Raw genomic sequence first — 25,577 nt, forward strand, 5'->3', positions numbered from 1 at the left:
CTCGGGCAGCACACATTCTACGACGGGCCGGGGCGACGTAGACCACCCGTAGACGACGGAACCTATAAATTTGGTGGAACTGCACTGTTGTTGAGAGTGCAGTTTATTCGTATTCTATAGCTGTGTCTGTACAGAGTTTTGCTGTGTTTTGTTATTGCATTATAAAACCACAGCACATGCTGCATGTTCTTCGGGGCCATTTGTGTCTGCGTTTTTGTACTACTGCCCACAAATCCCACATGAATTGGAGCCAGCAGCAGCAGCAAGCAGCAGCAGTAAGTACGAAGAGGAGAGCGGTATGATGTCTACGGTGTGCGGTGTGCGAATGTTCACCACACAAGTAGTAGAACAGGCTTTTGATGTAGGTTCGGTCCTCGCTTTTTCGATTTACGCAAATTTATTGACCATTTATAGAGCGAGTCACATGTTTTTTCTTGTGGTAAGTGCTCGATGGCGGAGAGGGTGTGGGTTGTTATTTCGAAAGCTGTCTTGAATGTGAATAAAATAGGTTGTGCGGAGTTTTTATTTCTGTTGGAACCAAATATCCGATACAAAGTGCAACAATGCCAGCCTTCAAAGAATTTGTCTCCAATGCCTATGATTGAAACGTTCTCTATCTCACTCACTAATGAGCTATAGTTCTGCTGTAAAACATCATGTATCATAAAATTTGGAATTGTGAAAATAAATTGCCCTTCTACGAGCGTATAAATCACGACTCCCCACTGCAACGCGACGTGTGCTTCAATGGAAGATATTAACACAACTAATTACAGGGACATTGTGCTGCTTGCTGGTTCTCTCTTGCCCGCGCAGCCCAACGTCCGTAATCGCTAAGCACGTCCCAGCAAAGGGTGCTTGGATATATGACATCACTTCATTTGCCTAACTTCCCCGCCGTATATTTGGAAGCATAGTGGTATGTGTGTTGTCCTCCTCTGCAATATAGCACCGATTGGACGACCGATTCTAAGCGTGATGCGGAAGTACTATTCACAGCTCACACGTGTTCCCTTTTCACCGTACAGCAAAAGGGAGAGGAGGGGGGAGAGGAAAGGTGGCCACCTTCCAAAAGAAACAAGATGGATAGATTGGAGCGTCAGTGTCAGCAGCTCCATTTCCGATCCATTCTATTCTATTCTTGCGCTTCTTGGCAACTTCCAACCAAGAGAGACGGCCACGAATGGCAAATTGCTGGTCGTCCTCTAGGTGTGTAGTGTTGTCGAATGTGTGATACGTGGTACGTGAGTGGAATACTTAAGTAGCAGCAGCAGTAGCAGCATTTTATCAACTCCCAACCCAGTCCAATGACCCGCGGCGAGTTACATTTAGACCTCCTCTGCTCTGGCTCTCCGGAAATGGACGTACCCAGCGTGTGCTGAAGAAGAATAACAATAGTGTGTGGAAGAAGTGCTTAGAAAAAGGATTACATTAGAAGAGGTAGAAGAAAAAGAAGAACATTTTAATCTCACTTTCCGAATGACAACTTCCTACTATTCGTGACGCTTGAAGCATAAAGTCGTAGCGTTCTCTGCTGCTGCTGTTACCAGGTCTGGAATCTGGACACACCCTGTTACAGTAACTTACGGGCCATCAACACACCCAAAACGCTGCCTGCCGCCTGCCCTATCACTATTATCAGCGGGCAGAGTCGATAAAGGTCACTGGTGGGGTCATAAAGCACGGGCACGGAGTTCCTCCACGCAACAAACACACAGAACGACTCATGGGCACGGGAGTTAATTTAATTAAAACAAATCGATACTAAATCCATTGTGCCCCGGTGTGTTTGTTTGGTGTTCAATGTTTGGTGCGAACGTGAAATCAGTTCCACGAGCGGGGCACCTAAGAACTGGAGCCGTGTTTGCGTGTGTCGGAGCTTTACCAAGGCGCGTGTGTCGCATGTGCGCTGTGCTTACTTCGCGCGCGTTTGCATCACCTGTCTAGAGGGTCCATTTTTTTTTGGGTTGTGTGTCTCTCTACCCGACGACTGTGTCTGAATGAAGCCCAACGATTCTTGCAAGCTGTGTCCAAATGGTTTAAGGCGCCTAACGGCAGGTGCTAATTGATTGGAGCACGTTTTGCGCGCTCTGTCTCTAGCCGCTGGTGAGTCGCAGTTAACAATTGCCAAACGTGTCTCTGGCGAAACACATTACCTAGGGGGCTTGATTCTTGAGGACCTCCTCCCGAGAGCGGTTGTTGCAACGGTCCACCAATTGACCAATAGGTGCTATTAAAATGCAGCACAATCGTGTCCCAGCAGCGCGGACCAGCACGGCCTGGTTCTAACTAGGGCGAAATGATGCAACTTGCCCTGTACGCGCACTGCTTGGGACTGCAACTGATTAATTGCTGGTGCCGGAAACCTATCCCTTGAGGTCGTTTATGGAATGCAATCTGCTAGGGTGCTAGCAGTGTTCTTGGAGCGAAATTCCTCAATAGCTCAACTAACCAAACAGCAACAGCAGCGTCCGCCGGATGTACATAGACGGCACGTTTATGCCATTAATTCACAATCCCCCCCCCTCCCCTGCTGGTGGACCTCAAGAAGCAAAGGCCTGTGGTTTCGGTTCTCACGAAAAAACAGTCCATTGGTTGTGATAATGGTCAACATGCATGCATAATCGAATGGAGAGCTGTGTATCCCGCGTAGGTGGTGGTGGTGTATCTGCTCCCGTAGCTGCTACAGTTTGTAACAGTTTACCTTTTCCCTGTTCTTTTGTTAGTGTAGCTTACGGGCTGCTGCAATCGTGGTGCAATAAGACGATAATTTATGGCCACCTAGTGGTACGTTCGTGCGCTTCAATAGGGACTTAGAGAGTCTGTAATGAGTGTGTACCTCCTGGCGAGGGGTAATGGTTAGTATTGCCCCCGTTTTTTTTTTTTTTTTAATTCTCCGGTGGTCTTTGATGTAGGTAATCGGATTTGCTGCCCGAGAGCTGTGTTACTGATTGGTAATCTGATTCAAACTTAGACGATCGGACGGGGGACGGTCTTGTGGGTAGTTATCAAGATTTTTGGCGCACTAAGCCAACGATGCATCAGATTGTTTTAAGTAACCTGAGGTGATTTAATTAGCACTAAAAGAAAATCTATGAGCCCCCTTATGTGTGTGTGTTGTATACGGAACTTGCTGTTCGGTGGTGCCGCTGCTGCGGCCAGAGGATCGCTCTACCAAAAAGAATAAACTAAAATTCAATTTATGACGATCTAATGGACGACCACCAACCGGAGACTGACAGTGAACCCTTTTCACTGGGGTTTCCCTTTTCCATGGTTAGCAGTGTTAGGATTTGCCTAGCATAACGGTACACAGCCGAGGCTAGGCAACGATCTTAATGGTGTTTATTAAAATTTATGAAACCTCCCCATGCATGTGCTCCATGCCGGATAAAAGTCAGATTTCTCTCTCTCTCTCCCTGCCTTGTGAAGGCTGCTGCATCTCGGTTACTGGTTCATGGTGGTGTATCTACAACCCTTCCATAAGTCATAAATAAAAAAACTATTCTCGCGAGACGGTGAAAACCACGATGACGGTCAAAAGCAGATAAGACGGTGAAATATGATAAGAATGCTCTTTGGTTGGTGTCTCTACTACTACCACCGCGCTAGTGCATCTCTCGAGGCCGCCAGCATGAAATGGAGAATATCATCCTTTCGGAAGAGGCTATTTGCTGCCTAGCTTAAAGCGCCGCTTTGCTTTATCGGTGCAGCGTGAAAAGAAGGAATTAGGATTTATTTGCCCGCCGCAGGGTACTCTCCAAACAGGGGGTTAATGTTTACGATAGTATAGCATCTAGAACTATGTTTTGGGAGAAAGGTAAGAAACAGCGATAAATCAAACCCGGTAAACGCCACTGGGAAGCTAATAAGCATGGGCAAGGTAGGAAGATATCACGTAAAGGGAGTTAGATGGAAGATAGATTGGAATTGGAAATATCATCCTCTCTCCTTTAGAAAACCGAATGGAAGAGATTTAATTTTCCTCCCCCAAACGACCTTTAATCAATATTCTTCGGTTCGGGGACGATGCGAAGGTGGTTTAAGTTTCACCTCGACCGAACATGGAATGAATTATTAATGCATGTGCCCGCCAACCAGCCAGCCAGCCCAGCTCTACTTTCTGTACACCGGTCCATAGCGATTCCATTTTTGAATGAACATTATTTAATCAGCAGAGTGAGCGATACTTTTATTAAGTGAAAACGTTATCAACCACGACGAGAGACAATGGCATGAACTGGCCCACAGTAATTAGCAGCAACAGCAGGGGAAAGCTAATTGTGACTTCCTCATTATGGTGCTTTGATGATGATGATGATGATGGTAGCATATGTATGCGACAAGACCCGTGCTGCAATGTTAGGACATTAAACTCGGCGATGGACTTTCAAACTAGAGAGAGAGAGAGAAGTTTCTCTATTGCCATGTCGCACGAAATGGGGTCCATCAGTAAAGTAATTTGATAGAATTAGATCAACCCCCCGACTCGTTCAACACACCAACTGTGACATTTAAATGCATCTTCAGAACGTGTAATCGATCCTTTAACTTTAACACACGATACCCGGTCCTTTAACAGCAGGAAAACGTCAAACTCCTCACCACTTACTCTCTGCGGCTTAGTTGACATTTGCATAAGACACACCGTCGCTCGCTCCATCCCTTGCCCGAAAGAGAAGTTAAACTAGAGCTAAAAGTTTTTACTTTGCGGATTTTGCTGGGGCTGTTGTTGACATCTTTCATCCTCCCTTCACCGGTCGGGTGATGGTCGGGAGGTCAATAAAAGTTATATTTAGAGCTTTTGATTATCATCACAATGTAGAGAAGATGTGGGCAAGCACGACGATATCCGGACAACTTTTTCCTCCAATCTAATGTCTCCGTTTGACAGGCGTGAAAGGCGCGCGCAACACCTTCTCCCTCTCCAACTCCTAACCCCCCCCCCCCCCCCAGCCCAGAGTGTGATACTTCAGTATCAGTATTGCCACCGTCGGGCGCCAAGACACACACACACACACCGGAACCCCGAGGTAAAATATGGGGACAAGTGATGGGTCGGTTGTGCTGATTTCCTTTTCTGTGTTGCAAACTTTCGATAAACTCTCCACCTTCGTAGTTGTTAGCGAATGTTTGAAGAGCCTTTTGCCTTGTCTCCTCTTGTGTGCTGTGCTGCTTCGTTCGCTTATCAGTACGGCGCGTTACGGCGTTGCTCTTGCTGCCTGCCGTGTGCCGTGAAAAGGCAAATTTGAGACGTGTTGGTTTGGTCAAACAGAAAGAAAGCCATCTCATCTCATCTTGGCAAACTGTTGTAGTAAGTTGGTGGTGGCGCATCGTCAAGCACACACACCAAGCACGCCCTCTCCTCCAATGTTTGTGCACTTCCTATTGTGGGAGAAATACAAACCGAGATACCTTCAATTTCTCGACAAGCAAAATCGACGTTGTTTGTGCGGTATTACCGAGCCAGAAGAAGGCGCCTTATTGTTTTCCACACTGTAGTGTTTGCGGAAAGTTTTAATTGCTCTTGCGCGATCGCTCTCTCTCTCTCTCGTTCTCTCTCTTTTCTGGTGCTTGAGCGATCGACTGCTCATCCATTCCCTTTGGGAGAGCCCTGCGAAGGGTTGTGTTTAACAAGCTAACTTTGGCCTGGTGCGCCCAGTTCCCCGAGAAGCACACACTCTTGGCAAGAAGTGCATGATGATGAGCTACCGGAAAAGATCCGTCGGCAGCGCACTCGCAAAGGAAGTCATTTGGCAGAGTTTGGAAGATGTGTTACCAACTTTCGTGCAATTCTTCATGTGAAATAAGCGAACAGCATGCTGATGGTACGTTGATGAACGAACAGAAGCACAACACCACATACGACGATGATGGTTTATGTGTACTCTTCCCCCTAAGGTGTTATGTTGTGCTTAGTAGCCGCTTCTAAACACACACACAAGAAGCTTTATTGGCAAAGTTGAGCCAGTTTGCGAGTCAGTTGTGATTGAATATTATGGAGCAGTAAATAGCTTGCCTTGGTTTTCCATTTCTGTCTGCGCCGTTAGACAACAGAAGGGCTGTCCTTTCTTGTAAAAGCACCCCCCGAAGGCTACCCCATATTATCTCCATTATCTGGATCACGCTCGAGTAGTGGCATCCAGCCCGGTGATGCGGCGTCTTAAATCGTTAACTCCCGATGGCTTACAAACACTATCGCTGTGTTTTAGCGCTGCCGGCCGGCCGGGGCGACAGAAGAAAGACAGTAGTAGCCACTATGCTACCGGTTGGTGATAACTATTTGCTGACTACAGTCGAACTCGGCTCATCCAATCGGAACATTTTCCTAAGGCATGGTGCATGGTGTCCCTTCTGTGACTGCTCGTCCGCCCCTGACCCTGCCCCCTCTTACATCTAACGGTCACGATCATTGATTTCTTCGGCAAATGGTGCACCGCGTTCTCGGTGCTTCTCGGTGTACCCCTACCCCCATCGATCAAGAAGTGCATCGACCAAAGAACCTTGAGCTGCATAGCAGACAAAGAGAAACGTACCAACCCGCAGCAGCGTTGGCACACACACACACACATCTAGCGTCTCAGTTATCGGCATCGTTTTGCCGTTCGAAAAAGTCATAAATTTAATGTACCTTGCATCATCGGCAGTGTGATGTTGATGATGGTGGTGTGCATCAGCATTATCGTGGTGTATTCACTGTGTGGCAGCAAGCAAGAGCAACTCCCGAACAAAAAAGGAGGAGGCCTCGTTTGTGATAAGGAGTGAAGGCGAGAGGGAGATGATGATTATTGTGTTCAATGACACAAATTCTATGTCGTAAGTCTTTTTACACCAACTTATCACCACCTTATCAGTTCGTGTGGGGGGAAAGGTTATGTTGTAGCTCAACAAAAAGTCATTGATTTAAGAGAGATTGTAAACAGATAATCAAACCCGCATGAAATCCACAATTTTGACTCTATTTTAAATTAAGCCAATGCTTACTTTCTTGCCCAGGTTTCTTCTCACCCGTGTCTCGGGTTGGAAGCTTTTTTTTGGGAAAGTTTCGTTTCGCTTTCATGGTCCGCAATCGAAGCGTGTTACACCACCACCACCGTCTCGATGAGAGGCCACTTTATGGGAAAGAGAATTGCTGCCAGCGGCAGGTTGGTGCTGCAGGTGATCAAGCTCCAAAAACCGCATCACCAGCTTCTTCAGGGTGGTCCAAATGTGGAGATTTGCGCGGTTGGAAAAATAGAAAGGGAATCTTTTTCTCCGTTGTTGTTGTGTATATTGAATAGTTTTTAGCTGTCGTTGTTGCCCTACTGTCCAACCAATTGAATAGTGTCTTACCCTCTTATTATTGCTTGGGAATTGGCCCCGATGGGATCTCTTCTGCTGTCTCTCCCTCAGATGTCCAGTCAGGTGTATTAATCAAAATAAATAAATTCATCTTGATTTTCATTCCCGCTCTGTGCGCGCGCGTGCGGTCGGTACCCTCTTCAAAAGTAAGATGAATTGTTGATGAACCGAAAACGAAACACACCGCCGCTGCTCTGTGTACTCAATTTAATTAGACTTTGCGTGGCAAAAGCACTTTCGTAACCGGAGTGAGATGGAGGAGATGGAGAATCTAACGCTCGAATACAAACATATTGCGTTCCGTTCGCTTTTTGGAGAAGGTACGGTTCGGTTTCGCCGTCTTCTTTCTCATGAAGATGTGTATCTTCCACCTATTGTTGTGTGTTTTGGAAGTGTGCAATTAATTTTTCCCGATGCTCTCCAAACACACACACACACACGCACGTAGCTGGAGCAACACAAGAGGGGCCACTGGCGCGGGGGGTCCGTTATCTGTGCAATAAGCATAATGGAGGGCGCGCGCGGGGATGCGTCAGCAATCTTTCCTTCGAGATGTGTGTTTGCATTACATCGTGTGGCTCTGTGAGTGATTGCAATTTTGTTCATTTATCTTGCGGGGAGGAGGTGTGGTGCAGCTTTGATTATGACGACGGTGAGAAGCGAACACATACACACACACGCACACACCCAGTTCAGTAGTCCTTAACATCGCTAATTCCATCACCCAATAAACCGCGACTCCCCAGTAGCAATCATTCTTTTGTGACCGAGACAGACACTCTACAGGCAATGGTCGGTGGTGGGCCAATGAGGCGTGCAGTAAATTCTTGTTGCTGCAACAACACATATCCGTAAATCATCGTGCCAATAACACGGCGCTGTTGTTGTGTGTTCACGGTTCATTGGAGCAACCGTGGTTCTGGTTTACTTTCCCGCGTACTGACGCGGGTGGGTGCGATAGGACGTGCCTTCCTTGTTGAGGAAGAAACCTCACAAATTCACCGACCCAAAAGCGGTGGCCACAACACAACGCGGCCATAGAAGAGGTAGCAGCAAAAAGCGCTCCAATCTAACCACCCTCTAATTGCAGCGCGTGGATGGATGGATGGGTGCAGGTGTTAGTGCCGTGTTTTGGTGTTGGCCACCGCGTCCACACGAAAGCATCGGGAAGCTTCTCCACTTATCGTGCCAACGGTGTGTGTGTGTGTGTGTGTGTGTGCGCGCGTTTTTCCCCCGTCAAAGTTTTCCGAGAGAGGGTAAGCCACAACACCACCCACAACGTGAGACTCAGCTCCCCAGTTGCTGGCCGTCGTCGGGTGGAATCGGTTCACTTTGTGGTGTGTCGTTAAGAGACGAGTAGAGTCGCGTTTTTTTTCTCTTCAAGACGTCATATCTCGATTCCGCAATTGATAAGAGGCGAGGCGACGCTGAGAGTGTACTGTCATTACTCATCCCATCCTGGGGGTTGAAGGCAGACAGTAATGGGGAGTGTTCAGTGTTCGTTAGACCGTTAGTGGGTTACACCGGCAGTTGAAAGGTTCTTGCGTATGTAAAGCCAGCTCCCGCCATCAGACGTTTTCGTTCGTGCCACCGTGTGACGTCTGAATGTCGTTTAGTAGCTGTCTGATAACAAATACCTCCCCGATAACGATCGTAACGTGCCCTGATAGGAGTTTGGTGTGCGTGTGCATGTAGCGTCACCACCGTCTGACGGAAGCGTTGTTCGTCGCAGTGTGTGCATTGTTCACAAAATAATGTGATTAAAAATTGATCCAAAATTTACCGCTCCAGTGTGTGCTTGTGTGGGTGTGTGTGCGGAAGTTGTCCTTCAAACGTATTGATGTGCGCCGTGCTTCCACCCTCCTCTGATACACCGCCAACGTGGCCTTGTGTGCGGCTCTAATGCACATTACTAAACGTACTACTACTACTACCACATAATCGTAACCTAGCATCAAAGTAGCAGCAGATACCATCATCACCTGTTGTTGTGTTGTGTTGTGTTGCTGTGTCTATGTGAGTGTGTGTGTGTGTGTTGCTAGGGTGGTGTTGCGTTAGGTGAAACTTTTCTCACCCGCCCTTACGAAATTGCGGCCCGTGTTAGTGATGTGAAGTTGCTGCTGCTGCGCGCCTCCCAATAGTAGTATTGGTGTGCCTTTTGCCTCGTTACAGTCTCGCAGTTTCCAAAGCTTTCAAAATTCCGCTACAAAACAGTGCGCCGTGGAGGTTTTTTTTTGTGTGTGCTGTTTGTTCCTCGCCACCCAGTTCCACATCGCGGTTTGCGTTTTCCTTGCTCAATTTTCGTGCGCTCTTGGGTGTGTGGTGTGGCGTACTAGCGCGCGAGAGTGTGTAAAAAGTGTGTTGAAGTATTCAACCATCTTCCTACCATCTTATTTGTAATTTGCCGCCGCCGCACTATGCTTCAGCCGCTTTTGGAGTATACGGATGGCGAAAAGTGTGTGGCCCTCTTGCTGCGTACAATTAGGTCTTCTTCTTTAGGCAAAGCGTGTGTGTGTGTGTGTGTGGCCGGATAAGTGCCCGTGTATTATTTCCGTTATCTCTCCCGGTACGTCCATCCGTTCGTCCGTCCCGCGAGGTGGTTGTTGTTTATTTTTCAATCGACCTGAATCATCCCCGGCGTTTCGTTTGTTGCTGACGCCGGTTTGACCGACAGTTTCGCAGCAGCAGCAGTCCCATATTTTCCCTTTCGATTCAACGAGACCGTAAAGAAAGTGTAATTAGGGAACGCAAAAGCAACACTCGCTTTGGTGGCCTACAGAACTAGATCGGGATATAGGGTGTGTGTGTTTGTTTATAACGCACAGTCACGCTTATAACGCGTAACGGGCCGCTCGATCATACCGAGTGTCGAATGAATCAGCTGTCAAACACGATCGGTAAACAATGGATAGCAACTTCTTTAGAGTCGTTCCGGTGCATCACAGGTACGGTGTTGTCTTTGTCCTACGGCTTGGTGTAAAAGTTGCTTTAATTAGTGTTATTTGTACAGTTTGTTTGTCCTCGTGTTAGAATGCAATTGAAGATATTACTACTACTACTGCCAGCCTGTGTATGATAATTCCATGGTCAACATTCGTTTGTAGCGAATTATAATCCCCTATAAGGGGTTACGGCCGGTCTCGTAGTACAGTCGTCAACTCGTGCGACTTAACAACATGCCCGTCATGGGTTCAATCCCCAAATGGACCGTGCCGCCATACGTAGGACTGACTATCCTGCTATGGGGGGAAATCAATTAGTCACTGAAAGCCAAACCCACAAGTGGTGCAGGCAGGCCTTGACCGACAACGGTTGTTGAGCCAAAGAAGAAGAAGAAGATAAGGGGTTTAATATCTATGACGTTATCACCCCGGGTTGATTATGATGATGATGATAATGCGGACGATAAGGTTCTTCCCAAACGCTTCGACCTCTGATTTGGCGATGGAGGAATTCCTGGGATTTTCCCACCCTAATCGACCCGATGCCTTGGGTACATTTTGCACTGGGCTTTACTGAGTGGTTTGGGAAGTGCCTCAAGCGCCATGCAAGTCGTGAGCTTTGTTTCTGCGTCACACACACACGTCCTGATTGTCTACTTAAAGAGGTCTCATAAACCATTTATTACTGGCAAATGTGAAGTAGTCCAATGTCTAATTGAGAACGCAAATGCTTGGAAAGATCTGCTTCAAATGGGTTTATTATTGTGCCAATAATTCCAGCAGGGAGCACAATTCGCCTCTTTGTCGTTTACAATGCAATGACGAAGTTCTTTCTAAAACCATTCAATTGAATGAAATTGATAGTTTTTTTAATTATTAAAAACGTATGTATCAGATGGCTCAGCATTCAACACATCCACTGGAAGGTTCCAGTAGGTTCAATAAACTTCTACTACTCTTCAAACACACCTCTATTTGATGAGTTCATGAGTGAGTGATTAATTTCCCTTCAACTGGAACTCCTCCAAAACAATCCCTAAGCTTAAGGTGCCAACCGCACCACATGAATCACCCTTTGACGAGACACAAAAGGGTCAACGGTCAAACACACATTGCACAATGGAGGACCTTCCCGCTATCGTTGGTGACAACAAGTAGTATGCTCTCTACCCTTTACAAAGCGTTGATATTAATCCTTACTTAAGCCCAGCATTCTATGGACGTGATATCGAGCTCTCTTGTCTCTGCACCACACAGGTGTGTTATCGTCATGATAAGAGTGGATCGTGCAGCGAAAGTTTTGTAATATCCAAAGCACACGACGCTTACGACGCTATAATTGCGACACGTGTGTGTGACGGTTTAACAGCAGCAGCGCGTCCAGCCACAACATCGTAATTGAGTTTGGTTGACACGTGTCCATAAATTTACAGCACAACTTTTCTATCAAAAATGCCTGCAAAGTTGATACATCAAAAGGGAAGACATTCCATCACTGCAGTGCAAAACGAGTATACGAGTTTGCAAATGACGTCTCCAACCATCCCTTTTTGCCTTGCCTCCATCACCGTAGATGCGCATGAAAAGCTCAATTTGATTGCGGCCGACCACAAAACACCGACCGTAGCTCTTCTAGCTTGGGGATTGGCAGCCCATCGGACACAAGCCGTGTGTCCGTTTGCGGAACAAATTAAATAGATATGCATATGTGTGTATATTCGTCGTCCACCTCGACGCGCCTGTGCCGGCGGTGTGATGGTGTTGACGACAGCATTAGGGTGGTTAGTTTTGGAATAGAACGACCGTGTGGCTACGCTCACTTGACTGACGTGTTCGTCCGTCCGTCCGGCATTCTAGTGTGCTTCTCTAGCGCGAGTCGGCACGTTTTTGCGCCGTCCAGTTTCACGTGTGCTCCTCGTGAACTCTCCCTCCGGGTTGTGGAGCAGCACTCGGGTGGAGAGATTCATCCCACACTGCCGCGTGCGTGTACCTCTCTACCATTTGTCTACCAAACTTTGGGCTGGAACTAGAAACTTCGAGCGCCTCTTTTAATTATATATTCCGCCGGGGATGCAAACTAAGAGAGGAGAGCTTTTGGTTTTATTAATGGAACTAAAATAAAAATCCTCAACGAACGAATAATTAAGATAAGCAAACGGAATCGGAGGCTTTATTAAACTTTTTTTTTTTAGAATAAAATTCGACTAAAAGAATCCACCTTTCTAGAAGGATAGAGAAACAAGCCACCGATTGTGTTTGTGTGGTGGTGGAGTCAGGAATTTCGGAGGCAAAAACAAACAAATTAATCGAAATTGGCATGTTTATCGCAAATTGGTATCAAAATGTGTCTCTTCTCTACCGTGATTCCGTCTTGTAGCGGCGCACAGAAATGTAAATTCGCATCACGATCGATTCGTTCTCTCCCCCTGGCCCGTACATTCGGAATGTGTTTCTGATGCTGTGGGGCTGGAACACGGTACAGAACATTCTTATCTCTTTACCAAAAGCTTTTTCACTGTATGTGTGCATGTGGGATGTTCTTTTTCCTTTTTTTGGTGGAGCTGTACCAGAAAAGCATTCTCTCTAGTTCTTTCCCTCTCGTCAAGGCAGGCGACACACCAGAGCGCCACGGTACGTACGCCACGAAAGGTCCAAAAGGCGCAAAAATCCATGCTCATGTTTTATTCAATTCAAGGATTTTCGGTTCGTTTCGAACTAGTAGGTGAAGGGAAGGGAGGGGAAGATAAAGGGCGGCAAAAATCACCACTTATGTTAACACAAAAGCTCTCGCGCGCGCACCGGCTGCAGTGGATAAAATGTTGACTAAATAAAAACGTTGTTGCCGTCCGTCCCGTGCGAAGGTAATTTTTCCTATTTGATTTCCATTCTACCGGTGAAGCGGTGGTGATGGTGGTGATGGTAGTTTATGCTGTCGAAAATTAAATTGAAGTATAGATTAAATGAGCAAACCAGGTGGAATATTGTATCTCTCTCTCCTCTCTGGAAGCTCTGGAAGCTGTGTTTTGTACACTTTTGATGTAGTAAATGTGCGAAACAGCGCCGCAGTACGTGTACACACCTTGATTGGGAAGAGGAAGCCTCAGCAAAAGGGAACAACACACACCACCGTGCTATTGGCATTCATCCTAGAGCAGCTTTTCTTCTTCCTTTTCGTTGGGATGGTATTTAGATGAATTATAAATTATCACCGAAATGGAAGCGTGTGTGTAGATGTGCATTATTTTCTCACTTGCACAACTTCACACGCGGCGGGGGTGGTTTAGCAGTAGTTAAGAGGGGAGGGAAATTCGGTCACGGTTCCCCAGGCCGTGCCGATACGGAATCCTTGCAAGTGCTTGGCATTTCGTGGGAAAATATCAATTTCTCTAACCAGCGGGGATGGCAGGATGAAGAAACCCCAAAAATGGCGTACACTCACTCTACCCTTGACGGTTCCGTGGCTGCGGCTGCGGTGCCGTGACTAGGAGCTACTGAGCTGAGCGGGAAATGGGTATATAAATCAAAACTTCAAAGCACTGTGTGTGAGGGTGTCTGCTGCGTTGCCACGGTTGGCTAAGTAGTGCGCGAAATTCGTACGAGAATGTTCCCTTGGGAACGGAATCATTCAATGGGGAGGATCCTGTGAGGAACGGCGTTGTGGGCTAGTAATTTCGTTTTTATGGGAGTTATAATGCTTGCCCTTATATATATTGGCGAAGTTCTTTGCATTATAACGCACTGCTAAGGACGCGTCCAGTAATGATATAATTATAGTTTATCCACGATCACTCGAATCAATGATCAGCTAACGATGGGGAGCGTCTGAGACACGCGTCGAACGAATTAGGGAACCAATTAGTTGTATCGGTAATGAACGCATTAAAACGCAAGAATGGTAAGAATATCTCATCGTAATTATTGCTTCCCGTCTCTCTGCAACCCCTCAACCCCCGGGGACACGTCCAACGTTCGCACGTGTGTCCGTTTGTCCACTCGGAGAAGGAGTGCTCTTGTTTTGGCAACCGGCAACTGCAGTTTATTGCCAACATACTTCACTCCAAAGTGTTTATTTATTCCCCACTCTACCCAGATGCGTACCAGAAGTGTGTGTAGTGCTGCTGCACGCCTGATCTCACGTGACATATCGGTTGGAGTTTGCGGAGTAATTCCGCATTCTTCACGCCCTCTTTGCCTTCTCTCAGCATAAAACTGCGGTGATGTGTTTCGGTTCGATTTTCCCACAGCAAATGTCCACCAACTCTTGGCCGGCCATTTCAAGTAGGTTAGGTACGACGATGATGTGCTCAGCCGACGGGGTCTGCAGCGTCTGAGTTATTCTAGAAGAGTGGAGCTTAGAGCTCTCGAATGCGTGACGTTGGTGTCAAACCGGAGCGATATATTTTATGAGTGGATTATTAGTTTCGTTCCCACCGTTTGCGTTTGAACATGGGTATTGAAGGCATTGGAAGAGAGGGCACAAACCCCACTCACAGACATATGGGAAACAAATGACCCATACAGTCCCAGACCAGACATTCCAATCGCTCGCTGGGTAGGTAAGGTACTTGTTTCTACTCTAGAGCACTCTTTACTCACACAGGCCAACATTTTTGCATCTTCTTCCCCGATTCTTAAACGTACGAAATTTGCATGTGCAGTGATCTCCAATGTTGTGCGGTGATCTCACACACTGTTTGCTAGGGCTTGCGTAACTTGCATCTTGCAGCAGTTGTGGTTGTTGGGTTCTGTTCTGTTGCGCTTCATCGAACAGTGTGTGCTTGCGTTGAATGCCAAGCAGCAGTTATGCGCGCAACTACTGCTAGAACCGGTTCAGAAGCCCGACCGGAAAGAATCGGTGGTGGGCTTTGTGTGCAGCCAAGGGTCGGGTTTTCTTGTTCTCGATACGATCTGCATCATCGATACGATCGGAAAGAGGAGTGGTGGGGCGGGGGGGCAAACTATTTGCACGATCAATTACAAGTATCAGCTTACCGCACGGCTCTTTAGAACAGGTCGCGTCTCTAGTAAGGGAACGATGTTCTGGTGGATGTATTACCTGTGGTTTTCTTGTTAGTAGACTTGCTTAACTTGGTGATGTAACACAAATTCTACATAACCCACGCATCTGGTGCGTCCTACATGTGCCGTCATACCAAGGTACGCGTACATCCAACTGGAAAGTGAAAACGCGCTGGTACTCTAGAACGCTTGGAATTGGAAAATATTGTTCTAGAATTTCTCGAGGAAAAACATTGAACTGCCTACATACTACACTACACGCACTTGAGAACAATAAATCAGCAAATTCCGATCCCAGCTTGTCACACATTCTCCGTAAAGTTAAAAGTAAACAAATAATTTTATGTTTTCAACGCGCTTATGTGTGTAGAGATCTACACGTGGAATGCGGGATCTGTTGTTTTGGTTTGCATCTCCCAAACTATCACGCCGTCTGTGCCCCTATGTGTGCTATTCCCCTGTGAAGGAACCAGGGTAACGAACTACAGCAGCAGCAGCAGTTCGTCATCATCCCCCTGGGGAACGTCCAATAGGGTCCCCCCCCGTGTGTGTGTTGAGATTCTATTTCGACTATTTGCTCTCCCTTCCAGTTATCATCACTGAAATGCTGATGAGGTTCTATTTTTGGAACATAATGATTTATACCCGTGTCAGTGCCCTCGAAGGGTCTCGCGAGCGATCGAGTGGGAAGAACGGAGCCCGTACATTGAAGTTTTACCGAGCGCGTGTACTTGGGCTGGCTACCCTTTCGTGTTCCTTCCGGTATGTGTGTGTGTGATCGTGGGCGCGCGCGTAGGCTTTGCATTGCAGCTGCAATAAATCAAAGTTGGCCACAAAAGATACCCTGGAAACGGAAAGAGTTGAAGACGAGCTGCGTTCTTTGTGGATCTTGTCTTTTTATATACCTCAAGAGTTGCTTGATGAATTACATTCAAAATATTATAATCTTGATTTGTTCTCAAAGAATTGTAAAACCAAATATTTAGATTACCTTTCGATATGCCGTTAATTGTTAGATTTTACTTAATTTCCGAAGATCAAGGCATACGATCCAATCAAGAGACTCTAATGAAAGAGTGACCTTCTACACGCACCGTTAACTAATGTGCTAATTGGTCACTTTTCATAATCTTTTAAATAACGGAGCGACAATTTAGTCATCTGCCGGAAGACAAAATTTCGTACCTCAGCGATCGTGACCTTGGCAAGCTTTACCATTGTTTCGCTTCCGTCAGATAATTGCTACTACTGTTACGGCGAAAGTGTATGTGTGTGTGTGTTTGGAATTCCCTTCCAACTCCTCGCTTTTTACACCTCCACTGCGCGGGTCAGTTCTCACAAAACGCACATCAGCAGCAGCATTGTTTTACAAACGCACGTTTTTTAGCTGCGGGTTGTGTTTGTTCTTGCGTTGCTGTACCGGTTTTGCTGTTGTTGTGTAGTACCAGTGTGGCGAACAAGGATTTTAGTGGCCTTCCAGACAACAACATCACACCCAGCACACAACAGTGTACTAATGGATGGCACTCAGCATCATCAGTTTACGATGGCGGGCAGATCACACGCCATTATGTTTGCAAATGGACTGATGAAGGTCTTGCACAGGTCTTTTTCTCCTTTTGTAACAGTAGTGCGCACTGCTGAAAGTAATCTTTTAAGCGCACGTTACCTTGCGCGAAGATTCAGTCGGAGTGTCGGAGTTGTTGCATAAATCCCTTTCTCGTCGGTTTCGGGTTGGTTAGCATTTTACTACCTTCATAAATCCCGCCACCCAACCGAAGTCGAACCAAGTGGAAATGTAACCCTTAACCCTTTTGTCGCTATGTCAGCGAACCTGAAAAAGGTACCCCAGGGGATGGAGGGAACTCCCGGGATTTGAGGTGTTTCTTTCATTCCCTTTTTTTCTACACATAAAAGAGCACCATGTGTGATTTAGCTGAGAAACGACACGTGTCTTGTGTGCAGTATGAATGCTTATGTATGCGACAGCCGGAACGCAGCGGATAGGGTTAGATAACTTCCTCGTAACGGTTGGCATTAACGCGTTCCCCCTTGTGAATTGAACTGTATTCAAAGTTGGTGGAGCGTAATGTCGCTGCTTCTTTGCTCCAGCCGTTCTCTAATGTCCTGTTTCTTTCTTCCATTTCCTTGCAGATCAATGGGAATTCTCTTACCTCCAGTGTCGCAGGTGACCAACAATCGCATCAACATGACCCAACATCACCGAAATCGAAGTTTAGATAGTGCACTGCAACGAATACCGGAGGTAAGCCAGTGTATAGTCTCGCCGAATCTCTCACCGAATTATACTAAAACCCCACTCTCTCTCTCCATCTCAATATCATTCTTCAGGTGGAAGTGTCCTCACCGAGCGCAGAGTCAGAAAACACACTGCACTGCACGAACGGCATACTGACCGGTACGATGTGCAGCAAAATCATCCAATCCTCGTCCACCAATCCGACCAACACGCCGAGCAACAGTGGCCGTGGCATTAGCGCAATGTCCCTTACCGCCGGCTCGGGCAAAAGTGGTTCCAACGGCAGCGAAGCGGATGCCGACACGGTTGTTACAACAGCAGCTGCCTCAGCAACAAACAGTACGACGCATCATCATCAGCCCAGTCGGCAACAGATGAGCAGAAAGGTGGATCTTCTAGAGCAAGGTATGGAACTGTTGCGATCTCTTGTGGTTGTGCCAAAAGTAGTTAAACTGTAATGTTTCGTCTAATTTGCCCACCCTACTAGGTGCCACATTGAGGACACTGAAGGGTAGTCATTCCAATGATGCTGAAACGATCGTAAACTCGATCGTAAAGGACAGTGACAGCAAAAAGCGTGAAGATCTAACGAGTCTCGGATCGGATGACTCCGGTAAGTGAAGCTGATCTGGTGGAGAGTACTCTGACCGTCCAGCGGATTCTAACAACAACTTTTCCACCTCTTTGCTCTTGATAATAGGCATCATTTGTGGCTCGGAGCCTGATCACACCTCGCTGACGCGGATCCGGCGATCACGCGAGAGCCTAGACTCGGGCGAGATCGATCCATCGGAGGAAGAGTGCATCGAGATATTGGAGACCACGTCCATGGAGGAAGAGTATCGGATGCTTCAATCCGACCTGTGCTTCTATCCTACGGCCATGGACCGAACGGCGAAAGAAGACGGAAGCGACTCGGACTCGAGACCGCTTGACAACTGCATCGAGCAGCTGCCGGCGCATCAGTCTACCCTAACGTCCGCGAACAACGCCGGTCCGCTGAGCGACAAAGTGCGCTACCGGCAACAAAACATGACCCGTGCCGCCATCATGCTCGAGAAGCTGTTCGTTCCGATCAACTACGAAGACGGAGAGAATGCCGCAGCGGTTGATGGCGACGGCGGCAGTAGTCTCGGCAACGAGGAAGACGAAATGCTTTCACACCCAGATGCTGCGACACCGATCGTTTCGGAGGGCAAAAGTCTAACGACGCCTACGAACGCCGTGACACCGACGGGTCCATCCTTCTCGCAGCAGCAGCAGCAGCAGTCTGCTGCTTCCACCAACGTGCCAAGTACGGCGGCGGTCAGTCCGAGCGACGCATCCAAGCCCGCCACCAACGATCCACCTAAGGCGGACCAGAAGAACGAGGTAATGTTTCGCAATTTTTTCGGGGCAACCAAGAACGCCATCTTCCGGACGGCGCAAAGCATCATCGATAATCACGAGAAGAAGCATGCGAAGCAGCGCGAAAAGCAGGCAGCAACGACGAGCGCCACGACCCCGGACGATGCTGGTGTGACGCCGGCCGTGGGTGGAGCAGCATCCGGTGCGACTACGGCATCGTCGACCAGTACGGTGAAATCCCCAACGGAGCTGCTAAGAAAGCGAGAGTTTGGCAGCATGTTTGCGAGAAGCAGCAACAGCAGTAAGCATCATCATCACAACCAGCAGCAGCCAGCAAGCAGTAGTAGTGCCGTCACACCGACCGCAACCACGACGACAGCCTCAGCGTCGATGGAATTCGACACGACGTCCTCCTCGACGGAGAGCGGCAGCAGTCAGCTGAACATTCCCAAGGCGTCACTTTCGAAATCGTCCTCGACTGCTTCGCTAAAGGTAGTGCCGGGTGTGGCGGTGGCCGCAGTTCCTTCGACCTGTAGCACCACCACTTCGTCGTCCTCCTCCTGCGTGGCACCTTTCTCCAGCAGTGGACCACGCGACGAGTCGCAGATCCGCACCGAGCGAACGGGACAGAGCGGACTGTTGCGCTTCTTCGAGTCGCCCGTCTTTAACATACACTTTGCCGTGCACTATCTGTTCTACTCGAAGGAGCCGGGTGTGCTGAGCTTCATCGGCAACAAGATCTTCAGCTTCCCGCACATCGAGGTGGACCTGTACATCCCGCAGCTGATCGTGATGTACATGCAGATCGAGGAGCTGTCCGAGGTGCTCGACCCCTACCTGGTGTACCGGTGTCGGCAGTCGGTGGACTTTTCGCTCAAGTGCGTGTGGCTGCTGGAGGCGTACAACTTCAACACGGAGATGCTGAGTGGCGCTGGGAACAGTATCCGTAAGCATCTGAGCTTGCTGCGCGAGCTCTACCCCAAGCGGGAGCGAGTGAAACTAGCAGCGGCTGCGGCCAACAATGCACCCATCATCACCACAACCGGCAGTGAACTGCTGGCGACCGGGAACGATCCAACGCTGCAGGCACATCCAGCACTGTCCGCCGTGCGTAAGACGCACCATCGCTCACAGTCCGATGCTACGGGTATGATGGGACTGCTGGCACAACATCACCACCATCACCACGCTCTTCATGCCGCGCCACTGCCCGGTGGAGTACCCGGACCGAGCAGCAGAACACCGGTGTGTCTCGGCGATTTGAGCACGGGCCGTGCATTCGACAATGGATGCGTGTGCTTCGAGTCCGTCCGCGGCACGGTGAACGATCTGCTCGGCCAGCAGACGGTGTGTTCCTGCGGCGCACCCAAGCTAGCGCCCGAGAAAGAGTTCATGAAGGCGCTGATCGACATCGGCAAGATGCTCACCTGTCTGCAGACCAAGATCGAGAAGACCTCCCGGCTGCGCATTCTGCTCAATCTGATCAACAAGAATCTGCCGGCCCGCGTGTGGCTGCCGCTGCACTCCGAAACGCCTCACCACGTGGTGCGCATTACCGAGGAGAAGACGGCCGTCCTCAACTCGAAGGACAAGACGCCGTACATCATCTACGTGGAGGTGGTCGAGGTGCAGGACATCTACACCTCGCCCGTCATCCCGAAGATGATGCCGACGCTGCGGCATACCAAGAGCGAGGAACGGCTTGACAGCAGCATCAGCGCCAGCGCACTGAACGGCGACGAAGCTGGCAGCAACCCCAGTAAGACTGAACAGACCACCACCACCACGTCCTCGTCCGCGACCTGCCAACAAACGGGCGATGAGGCTGCTGCGGCTGCTGCTGCTCCACTACCGGCTGCAGCTGCCGCTTCGCTAGCGGCGTCACGAAGCAGGCACAGCAAACTGTCCGAGTGCTCGGTGGACAATGGCGGTAACGGTGGCAACGGCGGTGGCAGCATGATGGAGCTTGGCCTAACCGAGGACGACGTGTGGTCGCAGGAGGACGACGAAATCACGGCCCAGTATCTGAGTCTCACGAAGATGACCAGCGACCGGGATGCGATATCGCAGTTCTCTGTCGATTCCTACGACTCGCGCGACCATCGTAAGTGTATTGATGACTGTTTGTAGTTAGTTGCTTCTTGGTGCAAACCTAACTGTTGGTTTTATTCTATCGTTCAGATACTCCGGCCCTGTTTAACATCGGCGAGGTGAAGAAGCGTCATTGTGCCAACCTAAACTCGGAGAATGCGAAACCCTTCAGCAATGATCCGTCGGATCCATCCGCTGCGGCGCTCAAAGTATGTATAAATTGCTTCCTTATTAGAAGCAGTTACAACAGTAAGTAACTGGTTTGTTCTTTACTCCGCTATTCTAGGAACCGTGGCACGAGAAGGAGAAACAGATCCGAAACTCATCACCGTACGGACATCTACAGAGCTGGAGGCTGCTCTCTGCTATCGTTAAATGTGGCGATGATCTACGGCAGGAGCTGATGGCCACGCAGCTACTACAGGTAAGCCGCAATATAACCTCAAAACTAAATGCAACCTGCTTTAACGCTTAACCATGCTTTACCCTACAGATGTTCAAGCTGATCTGGGAGGAGGAAAAGGTTGGCCTCTGGGTGCAACCGTACCGGATCGTATGTCTGTCGAACGATTCTGGGCTGATCGAGACGATCGTCAACACCGTTTCGCTGCACCAGATCAAGAAGAACTCGAACAAAAGCCTGAAGGACTACTTCATCGATGAGTTTGGCGACGTGGAGACGGTCGCGTTCCGTCGGGCGCAGCGTAACTTTATGCATTCCTGCGCTGCCTACTGTCTTATCTCCTATCTGCTGCAGGTGAAGGATCGGTAAGTTGCTACCAACAGATGCGATGGTTGTGTGTATGTGTGTGCTTATGTGTTATTAACGTTTTCTTTTCTCCAGACACAACGGTAACATCCTACTGCATTCCGATGGACATCTGATCCATATCGATTTTGGGTTCATCTTGAGCATATCGCCGAAAAATTTAGGTAAATATCACCGACCACAAAACGACTTGTATTCTTTCGTGTTGGGCACGTAGCTAAATGCCTGATTTCTACTCCTTGCTCCTCTACACCAGGCTTTGAACAGTCACCGTTCAAACTGACGCCCGAGTTTGTAGATGTGATGGGTGGCCCCGAGTCGGAGCTGTACTGTGAGTTCAAGTATCTGCTGCTCGATGGACTGAAAGCGGCCCGCAAACACATGGACCGCATCATCAACATTGTGGAAATTATGCGAAGCAGTAAGTATGAACAAGCGGACATTTCGTTTTCCTATCACTCTCTCGCTCTCTCTCTCTCCCAACGCTCACCTTTTTCTCGTCTCATCCTCAAAGGTTCCCAGCTGCCCTGCTTCAAGAATGGCTGCTCCGGCACGGTTCGCAATCTGCGCAATCGCTTCCACATGAACCTGACCGAGCAGGAGCTGGAGCGAAAGGTGGAACAGCTGATCCAGGACTCGCTCAACTCGCTCTCGACCAAGCTGTACGATGGCTACCAGTACATCACGAACGGTATCTTGTGAGAGCGATTCGATATGCACATCTAAGCATGCCGTTCCAATCGCCATCGAGCAGCAGGAACGACTTTTGTTGTGCGGAGGACAGGATGAGCCAAACAAACATACACACACACACGTCGAAAAATAGGCAATTTGAAGAAAAAAGAAGAAGAAAACGAAACAGTACAAAACGCGTATCGGCCAAACTGCATTGTTGTGCGTCCATGTGTGTGTTAGTGTGTGTGTAACGTGGTGAAGAAAGGACAGCAAACCGGAAGGCGTTATCCAAATTTACATAGAAAAAAGGCTAGCTTCTTTCATTTTCCCCTGCTATTTTGGCCTTGTGAAGTTCGAATGTTGTTTTCTCAATGTTGCATTTTCAAACAACGTGTCTCGTGAGTGAGCTTTCCCCCAGAAGAGGATAAAAGAAGGTAGAACAGTTATTCTTTTTTTACATTTTATTTTACCTTATACACTCTTACAAAAAAAAAGTTGTACATATAAAAAGAGATAAGGAAATTAAATCAAAAATGCCACTCTTGGGGAGAGAAAAACTAGAATAATTCAACCGACAGGAGGGAGCTACGAACCGAAGGAATGGAGCAATGTGTAAAAATGGATAGCATAAAGGAATACACGTTAGCTTTTTGTAAAAACAACACACACACCCATTAAACTTCAAGATTCGCTAGCTTTTTACTCTCAATTCTCAAAATTTGTGCGTGTGTGTGTGAAAGGAGAAAAAGTCTCACAACAGCCGCCCGTCCTTTAAACAAAAAAAAGGAACAAAAATGGTCTTTTGTGTGCATGTACATGGTTAAAGAATGTATAATAGTAGCGATTTGTTGTAAGCTCGGCCGAGAGAGGGAAGGAATCGAACTATCGGGTAAGGAAACCACGCACGCTCCCATCCTTACCCTTTCTCCTTCCCTTTACGTAGTATGTAGGTTGTATCGCGCACGCACGTTAAGAAGAAGAGATAAGAAAAAAAACAGTTTCATTTCCTTTGTTTATGCACTTGTTGTAGGCTAGCTTTCCTGTGTAGGTGTAGTTCGTGTTGTCATGTAATGTCGCAACGTAAAACAAAAGAGTAACCCCCTGCTGGTTGAAAGAAGGGAAATGAAAAAAAACGTGAAAAATGTACGAAGCTTTTTAAAAATAATCCACCAAACACACACAGGGATGTTGCTTAGAAGAAATAGAGATTACGAAGAAGAAGAAGAAGAAGAAGAAGAAGGACCTGATTAGGAAAGGTGGTTATGTTTTACGTTACACACGTTACGTTTGTTGCTGGCATCGATCTTTGAGGGTGAAAGCCAATAATGTGGGGTGTAAAGGAAAGGAAGGAAGCTTCTTCCCCTCTTCACTAGCCCCTCTAACCTTGAATGTGTATACCTACTGTTTTTTTTTCTGCCCGTTTTTTCCGCATTAGGTAGAGTAAATAAGCTTTTGCAGCCCTTCTGCGATGAAGATGCGATGCTGTGTTTGTACATATATGTATCACTAAAGCAAACGAAACGATAACACAAAGAGAGACAGACAGGAGAGCGAAAGAGAGGGAACTATTTGAGTGAAGTTGAAGCAACGGGACCTGCAGAGGAAAGTTTGTCCAATTTCATCCATTTCTTCGGTTCAAACAAACAGTGCAGTCTATGCTCGTCTTTCCTGTGCAAAGTGCGCATAAGGATAGGATAATCACTTCAAACTCGTCCTCTCAAGCCGTAAGCGAAGCTTTTCTTAGTGTCTCCCTAGATTGATAAAGTGGTCAGGTACGGTTTGGCACTGGAAAAGAGAATGTAATTCGGCAAACAAAGTAGCCAGGAGGGAAAGAATCTATATGTATACACAAAGAACACACATTAACCCTCTCGTTCTCCCTCTCTCTCTCTCTCACTCTCTCTATCTCTTAAACTCTCTTCGCTTTTCATTATATATATCTCTTGCAAACATATTCCTTAACTCTAGTAGTGTAATTTAACGAAGAAACGCTAAAACAAAAGCTAATCTAGTGAACCGCGAGATAGAACGGAATCGAAGATGCGGAAAGATGTGTACCGAGTTCGGAAAACGATAAGAATACTCAATGGTGGTGTAAACTCTAGTTGGAAAGCGAAAAGCGAAAAGATTCCAATTCGAGAAAAAGGTATGTTGTAAAGGTCGTGCTTTCATCTTTCCTTTGTTTTGCTGTGGTTTTTTTATAATTATTATCATTATTATATCTCCAGAAAAGGGTTTATTTTAAAACGTAAATTTTGTATAATTTTGAGGAAATAAGCAAGAGTGTAGGGGAGTGGAAAGGAATTATTTATACACTCAAGGAATCACCAACAGGGCGGGGAAGAAGGGAAACGGAGCGTGTTACACAATGTGCTATATATATGTATATGTATATTCAATACCGTTCACTTAGTACGTTCCGGGTTTAGTGCTGTTTGTATTCTATGTATCGGGATTTTCCGTTTATACATACAGACACGCATACATACATACCTACATAAGCCGCATACACGCATGTTACTACTTTACCTTAGCGTTTATGATTATTCTTAATTTTAAAACCAGTTCAGTTAAAAAAAAAGTCAGAAGAGTCAGAACTCGGAACGAACGGAAAATGGAGTATCGGGCTCTGCTCGCGCCGTCATACTTTTTGTACAGTAAAAACAACCCCGCAAAATGAATGTTGTGGCCCCTCCCCGTAAACAGGAGAGTCAGGAGAGTAACTAAAAGAAAGGATAGAAAGTGTATCCTTTTTGGTTTTGTGTGTTTCCAAGGCAACAAAGGAGCTAAAAGAAAACCCGTTGTGCCAAACCGTTCAAGCAGCGGCGGCGCGGTGTACGGCGTAGACGAGCAGGAGGGCGAGAGGAACAGAGACGCGGTAAGAGGTAAAAAGTAGGCTTAGACAACACATTAATATAATTACGGCGGTATAAGAAGATGGGGGGAAGGAAGACACAGAGAGTAGTGTCGGAAAACGATGGAGAACGATTGTAACAGTCAGGCGGCAGGAAAGATGATGCAACACTACTCACGGTCTTTTTTTTCGGGATGTGGGAGAAAATGGAAAAATTTTGTCGTCGAAATTTGAATATAAGTTGAAAAAAAATCCGATGATAACAACACTTACACACGT

General features: G+C 47.5%; 1 protein-coding gene across 3 annotated transcripts in view; it reads left to right on the top strand.

Annotated features, from left to right (window-relative positions):
* LOC121593488 (phosphatidylinositol 4-kinase beta) overlaps nt 1-25,570 on the top strand; it is a 96,186-nt gene extending 70,616 nt beyond the window's left edge. For 2 of the 3 annotated variants that reach the window (XM_041915854.1, XM_041915855.1), the window contains exons 4-13: nt 17,457-17,568; nt 17,655-17,967; nt 18,050-18,175; nt 18,263-21,013; nt 21,091-21,209; nt 21,287-21,424; nt 21,494-21,768; nt 21,845-21,933; nt 22,026-22,190; nt 22,284-25,570. In XM_041915854.1, the coding sequence (XP_041771788.1) occupies nt 17,457-17,568; nt 17,655-17,967; nt 18,050-18,175; nt 18,263-21,013; nt 21,091-21,209; nt 21,287-21,424; nt 21,494-21,768; nt 21,845-21,933; nt 22,026-22,190; nt 22,284-22,471 (4,276 nt within the window). In that variant the 3' untranslated portion in view covers nt 22,472-25,570. Of the gene's footprint in view, nt 1-8,636; nt 10,287-17,456; nt 17,569-17,654; nt 17,968-18,049; nt 18,176-18,262; nt 21,014-21,090; nt 21,210-21,286; nt 21,425-21,493; nt 21,769-21,844; nt 21,934-22,025; nt 22,191-22,283 lie in introns of those variants that run through there. The other variant, XM_041915856.1, reaches the window with a different exon arrangement.
* Nucleotides 25,571-25,577: the final 7 nt, after the last annotated feature.

This window comes from Anopheles merus, chromosome 2L, assembly GCF_017562075.2.
Source record: "Anopheles merus strain MAF chromosome 2L, AmerM5.1, whole genome shotgun sequence".
NCBI classification, from domain to species: Eukaryota; Metazoa; Arthropoda; class Insecta; order Diptera; family Culicidae; genus Anopheles; species Anopheles merus.